This window comes from Neocloeon triangulifer, unplaced genomic scaffold (genome assembly GCF_031216515.1).
Source record: "Neocloeon triangulifer isolate White Clay Creek 2 clone unplaced genomic scaffold, ASM3121651v1 ptg000014l, whole genome shotgun sequence".
NCBI lineage: Eukaryota > Metazoa > Arthropoda > Insecta > Ephemeroptera > Baetidae > Neocloeon > Neocloeon triangulifer.
The window spans coordinates 16,459,609-16,478,638 of NW_026775556.1; the positions used below are offsets into that span (position 1 = coordinate 16,459,609).

General features: G+C 37.8%; 3 protein-coding genes across 7 annotated transcripts; 1 reads left to right on the top strand and 2 right to left on the bottom strand.

Moving 5' to 3' along the window:
* Positions 1–31: 31 nt before the first annotated feature.
* LOC132199938 (estradiol 17-beta-dehydrogenase 11-like) lies at positions 32–2,954 on the bottom strand. Its single transcript, XM_059625052.1, has 7 exons — positions 2,802–2,954; positions 1,769–1,920; positions 1,499–1,708; positions 1,039–1,158; positions 852–981; positions 548–791; positions 32–487 (listed from the first exon to the last, which is right to left on the bottom strand). Exons 2-7 carry the CDS (start codon positions 1,910–1,912, stop codon positions 418–420), a joined length of 918 nt encoding a protein of 305 aa, XP_059481035.1. The 5' UTR covers positions 1,913–1,920; positions 2,802–2,954; the 3' UTR covers positions 32–417.
* A 3,618-nt stretch (positions 2,955–6,572) lies between these two features.
* On the bottom strand, positions 6,573–11,946 carry LOC132200546 (EH domain-binding protein 1). The gene is given in 22 exon segments (XM_059626076.1): positions 6,573–7,249; positions 7,300–7,414; positions 7,483–7,556; positions 7,611–7,710; positions 7,770–7,881; positions 7,934–8,056; positions 8,116–8,268; positions 8,363–8,494; positions 8,804–8,884; positions 8,938–8,992; positions 9,044–9,150; positions 9,206–9,333; positions 9,394–9,549; positions 9,604–9,779; positions 9,832–10,016; positions 10,072–10,358; positions 10,420–10,517; positions 10,569–10,753; positions 10,804–11,011; positions 11,069–11,220; positions 11,309–11,408; positions 11,723–11,946. Coding segments are annotated over 21 exon segments (2,715 nt in total). The 5' UTR covers positions 11,312–11,408; positions 11,723–11,946; the 3' UTR covers positions 6,573–7,164.
* Positions 11,630–13,637, top strand: LOC132200547 (intraflagellar transport protein 46 homolog). 5 transcript variants are annotated; one of them, XM_059626077.1, is made up of 6 exons: positions 11,630–12,051; positions 12,253–12,429; positions 12,637–13,044; positions 13,123–13,235; positions 13,291–13,418; positions 13,484–13,637. In XM_059626077.1, exons 1-6 carry the CDS (start codon positions 12,040–12,042, stop codon positions 13,585–13,587), a joined length of 942 nt encoding a protein of 313 aa, XP_059482060.1. In that variant the 5' UTR covers positions 11,630–12,039; the 3' UTR covers positions 13,588–13,637. The 5 variants fall into 5 exon arrangements, with proteins under 5 accessions (XP_059482060.1, XP_059482061.1, XP_059482062.1 ...); XM_059626078.1 differs by having other exon boundaries at positions 11,630–12,045; XM_059626079.1 differs by having other exon boundaries at positions 11,631–12,051; positions 12,261–12,429.
* Positions 13,638–19,030: the final 5,393 nt, after the last annotated feature.

Genomic DNA, 19,030 nt, shown 5'->3' on the forward strand with positions numbered 1-19,030 from the left:
CGACGTTTTGCTCGTTTGAGATCTTGCCCAATTTGCAAAATTCTACATTTTTTTTTTTTTTTAATTTATAGTGTTTCGAAAGGAACAAATTACAGGTTGGATTCCCGCAGTTAAATAAAAATATCTACCTTTTAGCTCGTCAGGTTCTACTAACCTCAAAGTGCAAAAGTCGCAGACTCCAAATTCAACAGCATTACCAATCTCGGCGCGCAACGTCACAGAGACACATACGCAGCCTCTTCATTACCATGTTATTCCACCTTCAATCAAATTTGGCGATTTGATTTTTGTTAGAGTAACGTGGCGAGAGGATTTTCGACGCAAAATAAATACACATAATTCTAAAAAATATCTGGTGGAGCAAACACGCAAAATGCGTCAAAAATTGTCTTTGGCGCACTTCAAGTTTAATTCACTTCACTCGTGAGAATCGCATCCACTGTCGATCACGTCGCGCATCACGTCGGCGATCTTGCTCGGAAGAATTCTGAACAGAAAATTAATTTGTTGAGCAAAATTTATTCATTAGAGAAATTTTGTCTTATACCTCGTGACATTATTCATGTGGAAGAGGGCACGAGGGATGGTCATCTCGTTCTGATTCCTCCTCATGGCGAGAATAATGTGGCTGGCGGCGCTCTTGGGAGACACAATGCCCAACAGGGAAGGGAACCTAATTCTGGGCTTGTGGACCAAGCCGGTGCCGACAATGAATGGGTAGATGGTGGTCAGTTGAATGTCGGGCTTCTTAGGGTCTTGCCTGAACTCCTCCCTCAAGGCCTCCATCATTCCTTTGGAGAAAGAAAATAAAATAGTTCAATGGAGCTCTTCCATGTTAGGTGCATTTTTACCTCTGACGGCGAATTTGGCGCCGCAGTATGGAACCAAGTTGGGCAGGCCGCAAAGTCCGGCCATCGAGGAAAGGGCGACGATGTGTCCACGGCCGGCGGCACGCATGTCTGGAAGGAAGGCCTCCAGCATCTAGAATTTATTATTAATCTCAATTTTTTTACTTTTAATCAGAATCAAAATAATTACCCAGAAGTGTGAAATAATGTTGACGTCGAAGTTCTTGCGGATTTCGTTTTCGGTGTGTTTTTCAAGAGGCTTGCAGGGCATAATGCCAGCGTTGTTGATCAAAATCGTGACGGGACCAACCTGAAAGAAAATCAAAATTAATTAAGTGAATTTCTAGTTTGAAGAAATTTTTACTCAAGTATGAAGTGAAGAAAGCGGGCTTTGTTCTCATTAAAATTTTTTAATTATAAAAAAAAATTTAAAAAAATTTTTAACAAGAACAAAGCCATTTCTATCATATGATTTTTAGAAAAAATCTTTTTTTATTTTGAAAATTTAGAAATTTTAATTGAAAGAAAAGGGGAGGAAAATTTTAGTGCATTATTTTTTAGTTAGTTCCCTCCGTTTTATCTCTAAACTAAGCAACTAAAGGAATGTAAGTAAGTTGTTATTTTTTATAATTTATTGCACAATTGTTTACCTCTTGCTTGACCTGCTTGGCCAACTCCAGAACCTTTTGCCTGTCGGTGACGTCGCAGCAGAAGGAGGCTGCCGTTCCTCCCATTGACTTGATTTCCTTGGCCACCTGCTCGCACTTGACCCCGTCCATGTCCCAGAGCACCAGTTTGGCGCCTAGGCCGTGCAGCTGGTAGGCCAGTTCTTTTCCAATGCCCTGTCCAGCTCCAGTAACCTTAGATTTCCCATAATTAAAAAATGCAATCACGTTTTATGAATAAATTGCAAGTTTTACCAGGACAACTTCATTCTTGATCGACTTCTGCTCGACGGGCACAACCAGACGGAACAGAGACTCCAAAAGAATTAGGATGAGTTTGACCAGAGCCACAACAACATCCACAGCCAGTACCAATGACGCGTAAGCCTTGGTCAGCATTTTGAAGTCTGCGGAGTAAAAATGCAGCTAACGTGAGTAAAAAGTTTATTTCTTTATCTCGCAGCACCACTTTTAGGCGCGTTGTTTTATCTACGCGAACAGTTAGCAAAAGGCGACGGTTCTTCCCTTATCAGATAATTGTTTTGAAATGCTGAAAAATTGTCATTTTTGGTATTTCAGTAAAAAGGAAAAGGAAAACCCGACCGGCGTATCGTCTCTTTGTTTGCGCAATTTGATCTGCGGCCAAGATTGCGCAAAGAAAGCCCGGTGCGATTATTGTTGAGAATCGCGACAAAGTTCCAAACGCGCTGTTGAAAGTTCGCAACCGAATTATATGCTGGTGCCGTTCGAGGTGTTCCGATTGTTCAATTGTTTGGCGGACGTTCAAGTGTCCTCTAATTAAAGCTTTCGATGACTTTGCACGAACGAAGTGTTTCGGGCGCGATTAATTTTCTTGCATTATTAATTTATATCAATATATTTTCTTGAGTTGAAAGAAATCCTACGCGTGATAGAATATGGAGTAAAAACAAAAGTAAAATGCGTGCAGCCTTTTACTCTTTGAAGGTTGTAATTGCACACATGCATGACGCAAGAAGGAATATACTCTAGCCTGCACTCACAATAAGATCGGCTCGATCTACTGGCCGCGCGCGCTTTAACTTCGATTTCACCATGATCAAGTAGTGCCACTCTTGAGCAATTATTATTATTAATCTTAAAATAGGCGAAATCTTTGTTCAAACATCACAAATAAAAATGCATGCATATTATAATTAATTAAAGCTTCTATAGCAAGAATTTTAATTTAAATCCATCGATAAAATTGATTTTGATTTTTAATTATTATGAATATATTTGTAAAAATAGAGTAGAATGAAAGTTTTACCTGAGTATTGTTAGGTTAATTCCTCTTGACGAGTAATCCCGGAGGAGCAAACACCGCCTTTGGCGCGCCGCGGTCAACTGTCCCGACGCTCGTTCGGATCGCTCGACGAGGACTTGCTGCATCCTCCCTCACCACCTCTGAAACCACAACCACCTCCATCGGCCAGTGCGTGAGCTCACCTTCCGACCGACCTTGCCGGCAAAAACAATAATGCGCTACCGCAACTGCCTCGGTTCTTCCTAATCTATCCGCAGCCGCCTTTTCCGAATTAGGCAACTTGCAGGTATGCCGCGTCTTGATATTGTTTTTATCCTCAAGTATATTTTTTCCTTTTCATGTGCACACCTTAACTACCCGACCAGGAATTTCAGAATTTAAAAAGCACAAGAAGATAGAAGTATCAATTAGCACTCGAAAGACAATCGTCAGACGCGGAAGCGGACGGAAATTAAAACGGCCTTACGCGTGTGCGACGAGAGTGAAAATATGCTCCCTTGGGCTTTTTAATGAGTGACTCGTTAAAGAATTAAGATAAATTTCCATCATTGAGGTCCCTTGAAGTGCCTTGAAGTTTAAAAGCAATTCAAATTGAATGAAGATCATGTGCGAAATTATATTGCTCAAAGCAAAGAGGAACATTTAATTAAGTCATTTGCATTGTCCTTATAATTTATGTGTACAAAAAGTCATTTGTACCTTGGAGGTGACGATTTAAAAAAAATAATACTGGTTTGCATTAAGCAGCCGAGAATTTTTTTATTACACAAGATTTTAGGTATTGCAAGTAAATAAAAAAAAACTTATATAATAATTGCTAATAATTTTTTATAATTAGAGATGAGGGATTGCACTGATAATTTTACTGCGCAGTTTTAACTGAATTCCTATTAACAATGTATTCCTTGCAAGAAATATTTTTCTTTGAGAATGTTAACTTTATTTCAAAACTTTTGAGAACTACATTTTGTTCAATAGCATTTTATCATAAAAAACGCAATCTACTTGTTCATCGAACTCGCAAGACTTATTGAATCAATTTTCCCACGCATATTTCTTCAAAGTACTGTTTACTGTGTATGATGAATGTAATAAAACTACGATGCGTTAAGCTCACAAGAAATTGAAGAAATGTTTTGTTGCGGAAGTGCTTAATATTCCCTATGCAAAAAATTGGGCCACCAAAAAGGCAAATTATATCTCCAAGGTTTTGCTATTAATGTTCGGGCAGGACGATTGTTTTCATTGGGAACTTCCTAACGTTCATCTCGACGCCAAATTCGCTAGAATCCACCACAATTTTTTTACTTGGAGTCAACGACTAAAAGTGAATCTGATCAATTTCCTCGTGCCAGGGCAGGACGGAACTGACCTTGCCTCGCTCTAGAATAACCAGTCGGCCTCGAAGCTCCAAACCCGACCTGATCATCAGGAAGCGCACTTGAATAATCTCTCTGGCTTCCACTTTTCTCGCGGCAAAAATAAAGAGCAGGTATAATAAAATGCGGCAAACTCGCTTTGTTGTTTACTTGCACTCCCGGGAAAAATAGAAATGACTTTGCTAGACGCGTTTCGCAATGCAGCGCTCATCTCCGGAAGGTGCGCGCCTGTTTATTATATTATGTGTGTCGTTCCGTGAAAAGGTGCTTAATTAAATTAGCGTCCCGTGCAGCTACGATCCCATAGATCATCTTGTTAGCTTTTCACTGCATGCTGTTTTTATACAAATCGTCATTTATTTACAACGATGATCTGCGACTTTTCTCATTAATAGTTTTCAATAGATTTACAGAATAATAAAATCAAGATAAATCTAAATTTCTCCCACAAGTTTTAACCATCTTGGTCCTGTTATGTATTAGTATGAAATGTTAAAAATTTTTATTGCTCTTGCAGAATTGATATAATAGCTGCAAGTTTTATTTCCACGTAATTTAAGGTAAACAAATAACAACGTTTTTAACCAAAATTCTCAATTTAACTTGACGGCGCGTTCCAGGTCAAGGCCATTTTTGGCCACTTGGAGGTTTGGGAGGGCCTTGGAAACTTCACACGATATAATGGCTCCCCAACCTCCCATATATACATATACACACTTGGCCGCTCTGCTTTGGCCGGCGTGCTTGGGAATACATTATTTTGCACACCATGCATCTTAATTTGTTTTAAGCCGAGGCGTGTGCAGCCTTCCTTTTTCAAAATTGAGAAAAATTACACTCCGGCGGCTGTGCTATAAAATAGAGTGTACACAGGATTATTAAAGTGCAGTCCAGATGAGGTGCTCTTGCCTCCCATTATCAACGAGATGCTCGCTCGGCCTTGGCGGCGCGCACATGACGCGAGCAATTATCCTGCATAAACCATCTAGGTGTCTTTCTCATATTCTGCGTGTATAGAGGGCAAAGTACTGATTTACAGTCGTTTATAGCAACTGAAGGTTCTCTATTTAATTTTCCAAACGTTTGTTAATTAAGTTGAAGAAGATAATTACGGCAATTAAGCTATTCTAGAAAATAGGTTTTTTGTCTAGAAAAATTGTTAACGGTTTGAGAAGAAAAATTAGTTAATAATCTGCGATAATCTGTAACAATTTAATTACTTTGATTGGTGGTAGATATTTTCTGGTTAATGAATATAATTTGTGCATTAAAATTAAAAAACAGTTACACGAAGTTGATCAAAACATTTTTAACAAATAGTTTTTTATCTATACATCTTGATTTAGAATAGGAAAATGCCACGCAGCAAATCTTTAGTTCTAAAAAATTAAATGATTTTAACTTGTATAGAAGATTCAAATGAAGTTCAATGATGAATATTTAAAAATTGAATTTTTCTGCTTTTTACTTTTACCAATATAACTGACCATAGACATTTTTATACGATCTTTTCATTACTCCATCCCTGCTTTTTTTAATCCACTTACTACAACCAAAATCTTCTGATTTATAGCGACACCTTTTCTTGAACTGGTGGCCTTCGTTCGGCTCAAACTGCAACACGGCGTGTGTTGAACACGCCTCTCCATACATCACCAACCTTAATTGTTCCGGAATATATGTACGGCGCCCACCTTTCCCTGACGTCTGCTGGTCGATCTAATAATTTACCAAGTCGTGGTTTCTTCTACAAAAAGATCCACTTCATTTTTATTTTGCGGAAGTTCCGAGAGCCGTTAAAATAATACTGACATTTTATTAAAAGCAAGGCCAGCGCCTACTAATATTAACAGCAGAAAGATAATATAGAAAGGAAGAGTGGAGGGCGTCGTTTGAGTCAAGATACGATCGGATTTTCTGCCTTTTTCCCTATAACATTTTAGGAGATACAAAAGTGCTTAGTTTGCAGAAACCTTGATTGAGGCTAAAAACCAACATAATTTGGGCAAAACTAAAAATTTGCGACTTAGCACGACAAAGCGCTTATCCAACTCAAAATAATATATTGCACAGCGTTATTCGTTATTCACTATAGTTTTGCAAAATTGCTAATGCACCATGTCATTATGAGCGTTAAGAAGGATTGGCAAAAAAGAACGAATGGAATACTGAAACTATATAAATTGTTATATAGCTTTAATTTAGCTAATGACTCTTCATTTGATGACTTTTGTTGAAAGTTCTTTGGAAAAGAATACAAATGCTTTGCTCGGTCTCATTATTTCAAATCCTGAAAATCAGGCAACATTAAAAAATTCCTTTTCATCTTAAATTCCAAACCTGCTAGACGTATGCACTTTTTCTCTTTAAAAATTACATTCAGGAGAAGATAATGTGATAATATAAAAATATAGCTTTTGTATAGTGATATTTTTTTCATGACGAAAGACAATTTTTATTCATATTAAAAATTATTAACAGGGCTGTTCACAGACGTAAAGCTTACAACTTAAATTAATAAAAGTGAATATTGCATTAAACATTTTTTAGTCGTGAAACTTATTGTGATAAAACCAAATCACAGATTGTCAAAGAGAATTTCGTGATAATTAACCAACTCTCAACTTAAATCATATCTGGCACCTTTAACTTTGGCAACCACAAGCGAAAACTTGAAAAAGTTTCACAAAGTGCAAGTAACCGTATCAATTCACACAGAAAAATGCAATAATTAAAACTTGACTTTAACTAAAGCTCACATGGCAAGAAACTTAAATCAACTCTAATTACTCTGTAAATATCATTGTTTCCGTCTTGAATATGCTTAAAATTAATTTAAAAAATTTTATAAGAAATGAGGAAGCGCCCCGATGTACCAGTCAGTTTACAACACACCATCCTCTGTATGATTATTTTCAGCCACACAAGCATCTTCCCCGTTTTAAATTAAATTATGTATCACTAGCAATGGAGCTGACTATGTTTAACTATTGAATAACACAATTTCGGTTGTTGTGCCCTCCAATAGTGGCTCTTGACAAATCCTCCTCTATTCTGTCATCATCCTCAATGCTGCAAATATTTAATTAACAGCGGAAAAGAACAAGTCAAATTCAACTTACGCTCTCTCTTGAGAGTCGAGGTGGTGCACAAGCTCATCCCTTTTATCCATAAGGGTCACCAGCTCCTGTAAAAGCAGCGTCTCCCGGAGCTTTTGCTCCTCTGTCTTTTGCCAATCTAAAAATTTATTGGAAAAATTATACCAATAATTTTATGCTAATGTATAGATTTATAGAAACACCAACCTTCGATTGAGAGAATGCTTCTGAGCTCCCTGTTCAACAGTTCACACCGTCTCTTCAAATCGTCTTCTTTTTCTCTGTATTTTTTTTTTCAATTAGATATCATTTATTACACTTCAAGACAACCTTACAATATATTGAGTTGCATTTGCCTTCGTAGCAATGCGTTCTTTTTGTTCACCAATAGGAACCACTGAGCCATCAACTCTTCCTCCTTTTCTCTTTGATTTCCTGTAAGAAAATCCATGTCAATATTGCATTCCAATATAAAAATCAGCCTTTTATTTCACCTGTGTCCATGACTTTCCGCAACTCCTTCTCGAGATGGGCAGCTTTTTGATCTATCTGGTTCTGTTCTCTCTCCAAAATTTCCAGCTCATTGTGAGTGTAATTACCAGGATCCTTGAGCAAAAAAATTGTAATTTCAAATAAAATTATATTTTAAATTATTTACTTTGGACTTTGGTTCCTGCTCCTTGTCTGGGGAAATGCGCTCGATAAGTGAAGAAAAAGACTGCAGTTTTGGGGGTCTTCTAATGTTTGCTTCACTCATGGGCGAGTTTTCATAACCGCTCCACTTCAAAATCATTAAATAATAAATAAAACTTACAAAAATTATTTTAAGACTTGACTGACTGGACTTGTTGGCGATTTCAATTCTTTAGCAGGGCTTTCGCCGTCCGGGCTCATTGGACTTGTAAGATCAGGAGAGGTTACGACTCCTTTGCGCGCCTCTTCAATAAGCATCCTTGCTTTCTCTTTCAACTGTTGTTGTCTCTTCTCATTTTGCTAAAAATGCATCACATCAAGATTATTTCAAGTTTCTTAAAAATTAAATTTTCCATATAATTAACAGGCGCATACTAACGGATTTCGAGCATACCTTGGATGAGCTTTTCGAGACAGCGAGTGATAATGGTGGTAACGGAGCGCCTCCTCGGACAGCATCTTTGCGAGCTTGCTCCAGCAACTGTCTGGCGCGCTCTTTCAGTTCCTCGTGGCGTTTTAAAATGTGCTGAACACACAAAAATCATGCTTGTCATGGCATGCCGATCTTTTTCTCAATCACGTAATGGACGCTTAGCTGCCTAATCAGCTAATTGACTGGAATCGGGTCAATCGGGCTATGCAAAGTGGGACATGGACAACACTATAAGCTGAACAGGGACAAATTAGATTGACCCGATTTAAAAACAAAGTAAATGCGTTACAGCTGGGAAGGGGCAAAACCTGGTTATTACAGAGCACTGCAAACCAGCTAGACTTGGTAGTAATTATTTCTCAAACCAGCAGATCCCTAAAGGGTGCATTATCAACACAATACCTTTGTATTTGAGTCTGTGGGCGACAAAACTTCAGGTGGGCTACCTGGTTGACTTGACACCTCAATTATAAACCCATCATCCTAAACAATTATCAAAATCAATTTCACTTCACAAGAGACCAAAAAAATATTACTTCAATAGGAGACATTGCCTTTGGCGTGGTTTCTCTTGCTTCCGAACTAGATTGTCTGCGAAAGAAGTGACTGTATAAAATGACTGAAAATATTTGTAATAAATACTTTTGCTCATCATCTTCATCGTCGGAGCCAAAAGGATCAGTGAGTTGACGTCTCGTCATCAAGGGCTGAGCTAGGGGTGGTGGTGAAGGAGTGGTGGGCGACTTTGCCTGCAACATCTCAAAGTCAATTCCAGAATTAATAAACTATTGTGCATTGCTTTACCCTTTCACTCTTGAGTAAAGTCTTCTCTTTAGAGGGAGACAAAACCTTGCCTAGAATGCTTTTAGAACTCGCAAGGAACTTCTCCTTTACTTCGCGCACCGCACCAAGAGGAGGAGAGGAAGCTCGTTCTGATATTAAAATAATTTAAATTAAAGAAACAAGTTCAGATCAAAATATAAATTACATACCCTTTTTCTCTTCAGTTTCTTTATGCTGCAAATTGCGAATTTCAGCACCAAAGAGCTGGGCAGAAACATCAGAGTTGTTGTCTGTATTGAACCTTCCAATCATGTATGACGACTCATCAATTGTTTTACCAATTTGCTGTACCTCCAATTCATGACCTGCAAAAAGTATTGTTAAAATCAAGTTTAACCATTTTGAATCATAGCTTTTACCAGTGAAGTGAGCTCTCAACTGGTACAGGTAGGTCATGACAGCAAGTTTGTCTGGCACTGCCAAGACAGCCATATCTGCCGGTTCTATCACTCGAGGAATTCCCAATTGCTCTCCAGCATCAAAGGCAATTTTGCAGTTTCCTCTAATATCATGAGGCAGCAGTTTATCGAAGTCACTTTGGAAATGAAATGTCAGTAAGTATTCAATACACAAAACAATTTTCTCACATAAAATCAGGACGATGGTAATGAATGAGGGCACAAAACGCCATGCCGTTGCGCCAAGAAGTGGTCAAATTTGTGACTTTCACGCCAGGATAATTCCTGGTCACATCTTTACACCACTCCAAAAGATCCTGGCCTGGTGTCGTCTCTCTGATTGATCGAGATAGTGGAGTGATACTTTGGTTTCCCTGGAATAAGACAAATCAAAAAATAAAATAATCACGAGCTGACAAAAACACTTACGTTTTCAAAATCCAACGGCTTTAACTTCAGCCTAATCTCCTGAGTACTGCTATTGGCAGACCTGTGAGAAACGAGAAACAATTAATTTTGTTTGCTGAATTTAAATTTCAAACCATACTCTGGCTCTTCAAAAACTTTGGGTGGTATCTCGTCTCTTGGTGAACACGGAATACTGGGAACGGGGGTTGAATTTGAACTGCCCCATTCATTTTCGCTAATGCTGTTGGTCAATTGGTCGATTTGTGACGTGATATCTCCAAGCTCCTTGATTCTACTATTATTCATTTCTGACAAAATAATATAAAATTAATTTTGGGTGAAAATTCAACTTGAATATAAGAAGCGTACCTTCATCCTCTTCTTCTTCGTCAAAGTCTTTCATGATTGCAACGTCCATTGTGTTGTTTGTGCTCATAAGACTGGCCATGCTCTGCATGTCCTCATCACTATAAATTTAAAATTTAATATCTTGCCTAAATATATTACTTCAGAATTACGTTGCTTTTCCTTCCCGCAAGAGAAAACTGCAAATTGTACACTCCAAACTGGCAGCCGTGATTTTCTTGCTGGTTGGTTTCAGGGTAAGTTTCAATTCTTCCTGGTGAGAAGCCACAACGTTAGCATATTGCTTCATATTTATGGGCACAGCTGCCAACTGTCTCCGTTTCCCATTCGGTCCAACCTGATTTCAAGAAATAAAAATCTTTCCTTTAATTTTAATTTATAAATTACGTCTTCTAAGACAAAGGTCCAATCTTTATCCTCCAACTCGTGGGTCCGGGGATCTTTGAACAATGTGACAGCTACGGTTTGGTTTTCTGGCACGGCCCAGATGACGAGCCCTCTCAAGGGGTCTTTCATCGTTGGCTCCCAGGGAAGAGGGTTGGTCAAAACTCTTCGACTGCGTCTCGTAAAAGCAACGCTCAGTTTGTTCGGTTTCCTGGTGTTGATTAAAATTTTTAAATTGAAAGTTAAAAACTAAAAATTATTTGCATACCATTTGGCTGAAGTGTCAAGAGTGACTTGGTGGTAGGACACTGTGAATTGGAAACGGGCAGCTCGTTTGTTGACCCGCTGCAGCCTTTTCCACACAGAGCCCATACTGCCACTGTTGGCTTTTTGTTTCTCCTCGGGGCTACCTTTGTTGTCCTATATTCGATCAAAAGAGGTTGATTATTAAAAATTATAATTTAATTTATGCGTTCAAAAAAATCTTAAATTAAAAAATCAAACAAACCATTTTGATATTAATTTTGGAGACACACTTGGCTGGTAAAATACTATGCGATTGGCCTCCAACAAAAAATAAGGGTGTGGGCTATACTGGTTAAAATTTCCTAGACAAAACCACAACAAAAAATTAATTTTTCAAAACAAAATATCAAAACCAAAAGCAAGCAGACATGCAAAAAGATCTCTCTAGCAAGGTCCGCGATTTAAATGCCTCGATTCCTCCCGGAAATAATAATGCACCTGCCTGGCCTGTCAATCAATCGAGGATATTTCGCGGTGCACAAATTGGGACCGAGATCAAAATAAATCCGGACCCGCCCTGCACAGTTCCGATGACCATGTCAATTTGACACTTGAGAGAGTCCCATTCAGTGCGAGACTTAAATTTTCCTCTTGCTCGACGATATTGTACGCATACCTCTCTTACGACGACGGAGAACGATCGAGGACCGAAGGGGCTTCGTCAGTGCAGCTGCACCTTTGCGGCCCCTCGCAGAAACGCAAGTATTGTGCTGCTAATATTCGCTTCAGGCTGGAATAATTGAGGTCGGGGTGAGACGGGGTATGTTGCGTAAATTTATTATTCCGCGACTTCGTACCACGGCTCGCCTGCGAATATCGATATTTTTAGCCCCCAGTGTTTACGTACGAGAAACGTAAGCTCTCTCCCAGTGGCGCTCGCGGCGGGAAACATTTAAATGGAATTCCAGAGCGTGAATTCTTGAGCTGTCTCTGATGCACGTGAGTGTGAGTGTGCAAAACGTTTCTCGAAAAAATAATTAATTACAAAAGTTGTTTGATTCGAAATTTCGCAACTGATTTTTTAATTCTACCCGTACATTTAGTTTGAATCAAGGTTACAATAATTATTTAAATTTAAATTTTTTTATTATTTCAATTTTATTTTATTTTATTTTTTAATTTATTCTTCAATCATTCTTACTTGAGGACTTTAGAGGCAATATGCTTGAGCCAGACGATGAAAAGCAGGACGTGGAGCCTACACCATCAAGTTCAAAACAAAGCCCCCCCACAGTTCCCACAGAATTGACTGGAAATCATAACACAATATCAAATTTGCGGCGCAAGAGTGATGATCAGCATTCTGATGCTGAGGACGCCGAGGTTTGATAATTTTTTCAATATGAAACAACATCAGATTAAATTTTTACTTAAAACTTTAATTTTTTAGCTTCTTCGTTTTTTTTTTTTTTTAATTATAAAAAGTATTAAATATTTAAAAATATAAATTTATAAATCATATTATATAGAATTTCTTTTGGGCAAATTATTAATTTTACTTAAAAAAGAGCCTTACCAATAATATTTCAGGTCGGTGCGGTCGACTTTCCAGATAATGGGCCGTCGCCGGACGGTTCAAGCAGCGACGACGACGATTCTGAAGAGCAGGACCCAAACGCCGTCAGGGTGGAGGGCACTTACGACCCTGCAGAGTTTGCGCATCTGAGTGTGCCAGCCGAAGTTAAGGAACTGTTCAACCACATCACTCGGTACACACCTCAGATTACCGAGATCGCGTTTCGACTGCGTCCTTTCATTCCCGACTTCATACCCGCCATCGGAGACATCGACGCGTTTCTGAAGGTGCCTCGCTGCGACAACGTTGAGGACAAGGCGGGTCTCGTCTTTCTGGACGAGCCGGGAGGGAAACAAAGTGACCCTGCGGTCCTCAACCTCCAACTTCGGGCAGTAGCAAAGCAAGGCACAACAAAGGAAGCGGTATTTTTTTTATATATTTAAAATTAAAAGCTTTAATTCAGTGAATTTTATTTATATTAAAATAAAAAATTTTTAAAGGTGGTCAAGAGATTAGAAAACGCAGAACAAAATATGAGAGCTGTGGACAAGTGGATAAGAGATATTCAAGAATTGCACAGAAATCATCCACCTCCTTCAATAAACTACACTAGGTAAATTAATAATTATTAAAAATAAAAATTTTTAAACCCTTATAATATTTCATAGACTGATGCCAGATGTTGACTCTTTGATGCAAGAATGGCCTCCAGAAGTAGAAATGATTCTACAGGAGCAAGGATTGCCACCACCAGATTTGGATTGCAGCTTGGAGAATTACATAGATTTAATTTGTGGTTTGAAAAATATTTCTATAAATTTCATGTACATGAAGCTGAACATAATTATATTAAAAATTCAGGAATTCTGGACATCCCAGTGTACGAATCTCGAGTGGAGTCGCTGCACGTTCTATTCTCCGTCTTTTTGGCGGTGAAGCAGTCAAAGTACGATCCAACAATGTGAACAGCAAAAGTGGAATGAAAAGTACACCCAATACGAGAATAAAAAGAACAAAAGCGAAACTTTCATCGAGTCTCATTTTGAAAAGCATTTGTGTGTGTCGAGTTCTTTTTGTTATTTGCATTGGGCTCCGAGCTTTGAAAGCAGCATAGAGGTATATAAAAAGGAGTGAAAGAGGAAAATGATGACGATAGGCGCGTGCTCGTTTATGAATGAATTCCATTTGAGTTTATAAATATTAGCATTACCTCCACCGCTTTTAAATTTAACGAAAAAAATTGTTTCCAAATATTTTAATTTCTTTTTCTTTTTTTTTATCATCAATTACGTATTTTCAATTAAATTTAAGACATCATTGATAAAATAAAAAAATAATTGATCGCGTTTTGAAAAAAGTATTCTCAAGAAGAGACGTTTGGGCGTCGGAGGAAAGGCAAACGTGACGGTAACAAAAACCAGATCGCTGCTGTAAACGAGAATAGTTGTGTGGTCATTTGTTGGTTCTTTTGCTTATAAAATGCAGTGTGGAGAGATAAAGTGAAAGACTCTCGCTAACTGGCACCTGGAGACAAAATGGTAGCATCCGGGATATGTACCTAGACGAAGCAAGCAAGAGAGCTTTCTCCGCTCAATGACGTGTCGACTCCATTAAATGAAAACCATTTTTTTGCGCGCGCGACGATCAAGGATCGAGGTGCAATTCTTTCGCATCATCTCTCCAGAGACCCATTCATGGGTACATTTTTTACGAGTGCATTGCATTCCGCAAACTAGAGCAAAGATAAAAGCTATAATACTGCTGGAGGCGCGCGTAAAAAAATTATCCAATAAATCGAGTTTAATCCTTTTCCCCGTGATAAAAGTTTTTAGTTTAGTCGGTTTAAAAGATAAAGATGAAATGCCTGCTCTTTATTTTAAATGTTAACCATCATCGTTTCCCATTATTTATTATACACATCGAACTATGTCTTCTGTTCAGAGGTCCCTAGACAAGAGGAGAGGGTGGCGCCGCACAATGACATTTGACCTAACGCATAACGATCGACAGCAAGGAAGCCAAGTGGTTTTACGCAAGAGAGGAAAAAAAACTCTAGTCTGAGATAACATTAAATATAAATTTTCCTTGTAAAATTATTAAAACTCGAATAGTCAAATACGATCATTTCCAATGCAGAATTTGTTTGTTTTTTCTCCTCTAGATGGTAAAAAAATAATATCGTTTTAATTTATGATTGAAGGGTCACCGGAAGTGACCTTTGCTTCGGGATCACTATTGAAGCCTCAAAAGACGCTGGGGCAAATCAAATTTGCTGAGGATAATTTAAAAATTTCAGTGAAGCAAAATTTTCAAATTGCAAAGGTTTGCTAAATCGTTAAAAAATAGATGCTTTAAATTTAAATAGATGATCATGATAATAATAAAAGACAGAAAATTAAAATTACTTTGAAGGCTTCTTAGGGTGGTGCTTATTTCAAAACTATCTGTGCCTCTGCAAAAGCTTTTATGGCGCTACGAGTTATTCGCAGCAAAGTTTCACCCGGATACAATTGAAAAAAATATATAAAGACGCTTTTTATGAATGGGCGCAGCCAGCCGGACTAATTAGAGATTTTAAAACGACTTAAATAGCAGCTTTCCGTTTAAAACTTCTGCCACTATTTAATTTTTTAAAGAAAAATAACCTTGTAAAATTTTGCCCATTCTTGTATATGGGGGGTATTTTTTATTAGATGATGAAAATTATTTTGCTCAACGCAAATTATTGAACAGAAAAAATTAAATATATCGCAGCATTTTTCTGAGCGACTGAAAATTTCTGCCCGAAAAAAGTTCCGGCCGAGAGCAGTGGCAAAATTCTGCATACCAGACGAAGAGGGAATAGGGAGAGAGAAAGAGCAAAGAGAGATGAGCGCGGCCGCGAGGAGAAAGTGGCGAGCGCGTGGAGGATACGCGGTGTGTATGTGTGCAATAAGAAAGAGCGAGAGAGCACCTGTGAATGGCATATCCGCCTGAGCTGCAGCTCTCGTCTGGCGGAGATAAAGTCAGTGGCCGGCCTTGCAGTATCCGGGTCAGGGACTCGTCCGTCCCGTCCGTGGTCGCTCTCGCCCCCACCCGCACTGCCAGCACCAAAGAGCAAATGCCGCCCTCGGAGGCTCGCTAACTCTTACTTCTATCAGTTGCTCCAATAACTGCCGGCAGTGAGGTGGATGGCGGTGCTCGTCAAATTTGGATTCGTTAAACCTTTCAAAGTGAACTAGCCCTACTGGTAAGCTAGCTTAAGTTTTTTTTATGGATTTTTCAAATTTTGAAAAATGGTTTTTTATTTAAAAAAAATAATAATAATAATGATTTCATAGCAATAATCAGATCGAATATTTTAATAAATTTAACAAGGGGCTTCTGCCAAAAAACGGCTTGATTAATTTTTATTATACATTAGCACTGATTTTAGATATCAATTTTAAGATAAATTTAATTAATTGGAAGAATTTGATGTTGGCAAACTAACATTCTTTAATGGGAATTTTCTAAAAATGTTTCTCAAAATTGGCCCAATTAAAATTGATTCCGTCACCCCAATTAAGTTTGCACTGTTTGCAAAATGAAATCAACTTCAAAATTTATATAGATCTGGGAAGTTAATTTTGTCAGTCTAGATTTGACAAGCTCCTAGTTCATATTAAAAATTGATATAAATGAAGAAGAAAATGTTTAAATATTCGGATTTTTTTTGTGTGTGCTTTCTTTCAGTTTTTGACCAAGTTTATATATTTGGCCAGATGGAAATTCTAATTAACCAAATGTGACTAACGGAAAAAGCACGTATTGTTTTTGGCTGTTCATTTTAAATTTTGACCAAAAAAATTTTCACCGGTAAAATAAATGAAAAACATTTTTTTTTATCATTTTTCAACTGACGGAAGGCATTACCAGTTAAGCCAAAATATCTGATGAAAATTCAGCTCGACGTTGGAAAAAATTAATACAATCACCCCATTCTATAGCGTGCTATAAAATTTTGGTAACAAAAAAATCCCTCGTCTTAGTTTCTCCAGCTTGACGACGAAACGGAATTAGAAAATTTCAATTGTTGAAAGTCATCATGTGCCGCGTGCCTGCCTGCTTTTCGCGCGCCCAAACGCTGAACGCTCCCAAAAGGCACTCACAGAAGAGAACATCCGGTTTTCTCTTATCGACGAGCAACGCCGGTCGCGCGTTCAAACGAATAAATATTCTTATTTCTGCATTTGGTACAAACACTCATTGTTATTCCTGAATCCAAAGCAATAAAAGATTTTAAAATATACATACAAGAATATAATAAAAATATACCAAAGACATGATCATAATTTTTTTTTCTGTAAGGAACTTTAAAAGAATAGAGGCGGCTTTTTTTCATTTCCGACAGAGAAGATAATGATTGTTTGTAAGAAAAAGTGAAGACTTTGGACTTTGAGCTGCTTTAATTTTTAGAACCAAGTTTTGTTGAGATTAGGGGCGGAGGTTTCAATTTGCGAAAACATGTCCTCTAATATTTGACTTTCAGCCAAATTTGAATTATTGCGTTTCAAAATTTAGCTCCGACTTTAATTGGTTAGCAAGTTGCTATACAAATATCAGTTTCATGGTTTGACACTGCGGGTTATGTTGGGACATTCGTTTTGGCACATCCGATCGACGCGCCGGTCATGAGGAGCCGTTTTGTGAATGGGACGCCTCGTCAATGCTGATAAGCGCGGCAAACGAAACCAAATCTCTAATCTGAGCTGACACTCACTCTCACTGTAACGCGCTATCAGAAAACCACCGCCCCTCGAGCACCCCTCTGCTGATCTCGACTTATCTCTCGTCAGTCTGCTCTTTTCATTCATCGGGACAACATCAAATATTTGGGTAAATAACAAATTTTTTTAAATGGGAGGATGCTTTAGTCAAAATTTTTATGAAAATTTCCTCTCTTTCCTTGCAAGGCCGCTATTTGGAAAGTCACTGTCTCAAAGGTATTTTCTCAGAATTTGTGTCACTTGCCGTCTGAAATTTGTTTTCACTTTTGTCATAAACCTATTGTTTTTTCCCTTTCATTTAGCCAATTTATCATGAAACATTGCGATTAGGCTGACTAACCCATTATACGCTTTTCTTGCAATTAAATGTTATAAATTACTGTTAATAAGAAATCAGAACAAAAACTTGCTGAAAGCCACATTCCTGAAGGCAATGAATGCATGATGGACATTTAAGCAATACTAGTTGTTGTTACAGGTGGTGACCAACATAGGCCGTGTATGGACACTAGTTATGGTAAGTTTTTTTTTTTAATAGAAGGCAACGGATTAATTTAATTTATAATAAAAATTCATGCGAGTAAACCGCTTAATACTTTCTAATTTCAAGATCTGATTAAGATTTTGAGTAACAAAACCATTCGATATGTTGACTTTTTTAAATGAATTAGAAGAATTGTCATGAATATTTCAACATTTGAGATTTCTTAGACAGGGCGAACATATTTTTTTTTTCAAAAAGACGATTTTTTCCATCATTTATATTTTGTTTCCTGCTTAATTTGAAAAGTAAAAAATTATTTGTATAATAATAAGCTTTTTACTAATTTAAAAATTAATCGAATACAACAGCAAACTGAATTGCATCTGCTCTGATTTATGCCACTTAAAATGAATTACACATGGATCAAGAATGTCTCTGATGTGTTTGCCACTTGCGTCTTTTCTTGTGACGCTTGCTATATCAGTAAGACAAGGGCATCTCTTTTTTTGTCACATGGACGCAACATAATTACTCTAATTAAACCCATCCTCCCACCATAATTGAAATCAGATGTTTGTCAATAGCATCAGTTGTTTTAAAGATTGAACAAGATTAGCAATCAAAAATTGGAATAGTTTTGAATTTTCAGCACTTTCAACTGAAATTTGAGGCTGTGGTCATAAACGGCTGAAAGTCAACGCCAGACCCTGTTATTTGCATCAGGTCGGTGGGACTTTCGTCCGTCTCAGGCCCAGCCTTTACACCCCCTACGCGACCACCCAGCAGATCTCCGGCCGGCACTGCAGTTTGTCAAGAGATAAAATATTGTGAAACGGATACAGGAAATCAACAACTGCGATAATGCAAGTATTGCTACCCAACGCGTTTCCTGGTGCTCATCAGCTTGAAGAAGCATATTAAAATTCATTTCTGTTTTAAATTTATATTTGCTTTCCATATTAAATTTATTGGGCAATTATAAAAAATCTTCCACAATTTTAAATAAACCTTTCCTTTAAACTAGCTAGGGTTACAATTAGGGTGTAAAGTCACACTACCCATTTAGTTTAAAAAAATCTGAGGATGGTATTGTTTTGACCTTTGACTGGAGGCAATGTATATTGACCTTAAGATAACACCAGTCAGTCGCCTCAGAAGTTATTTGGGGTCATTCTA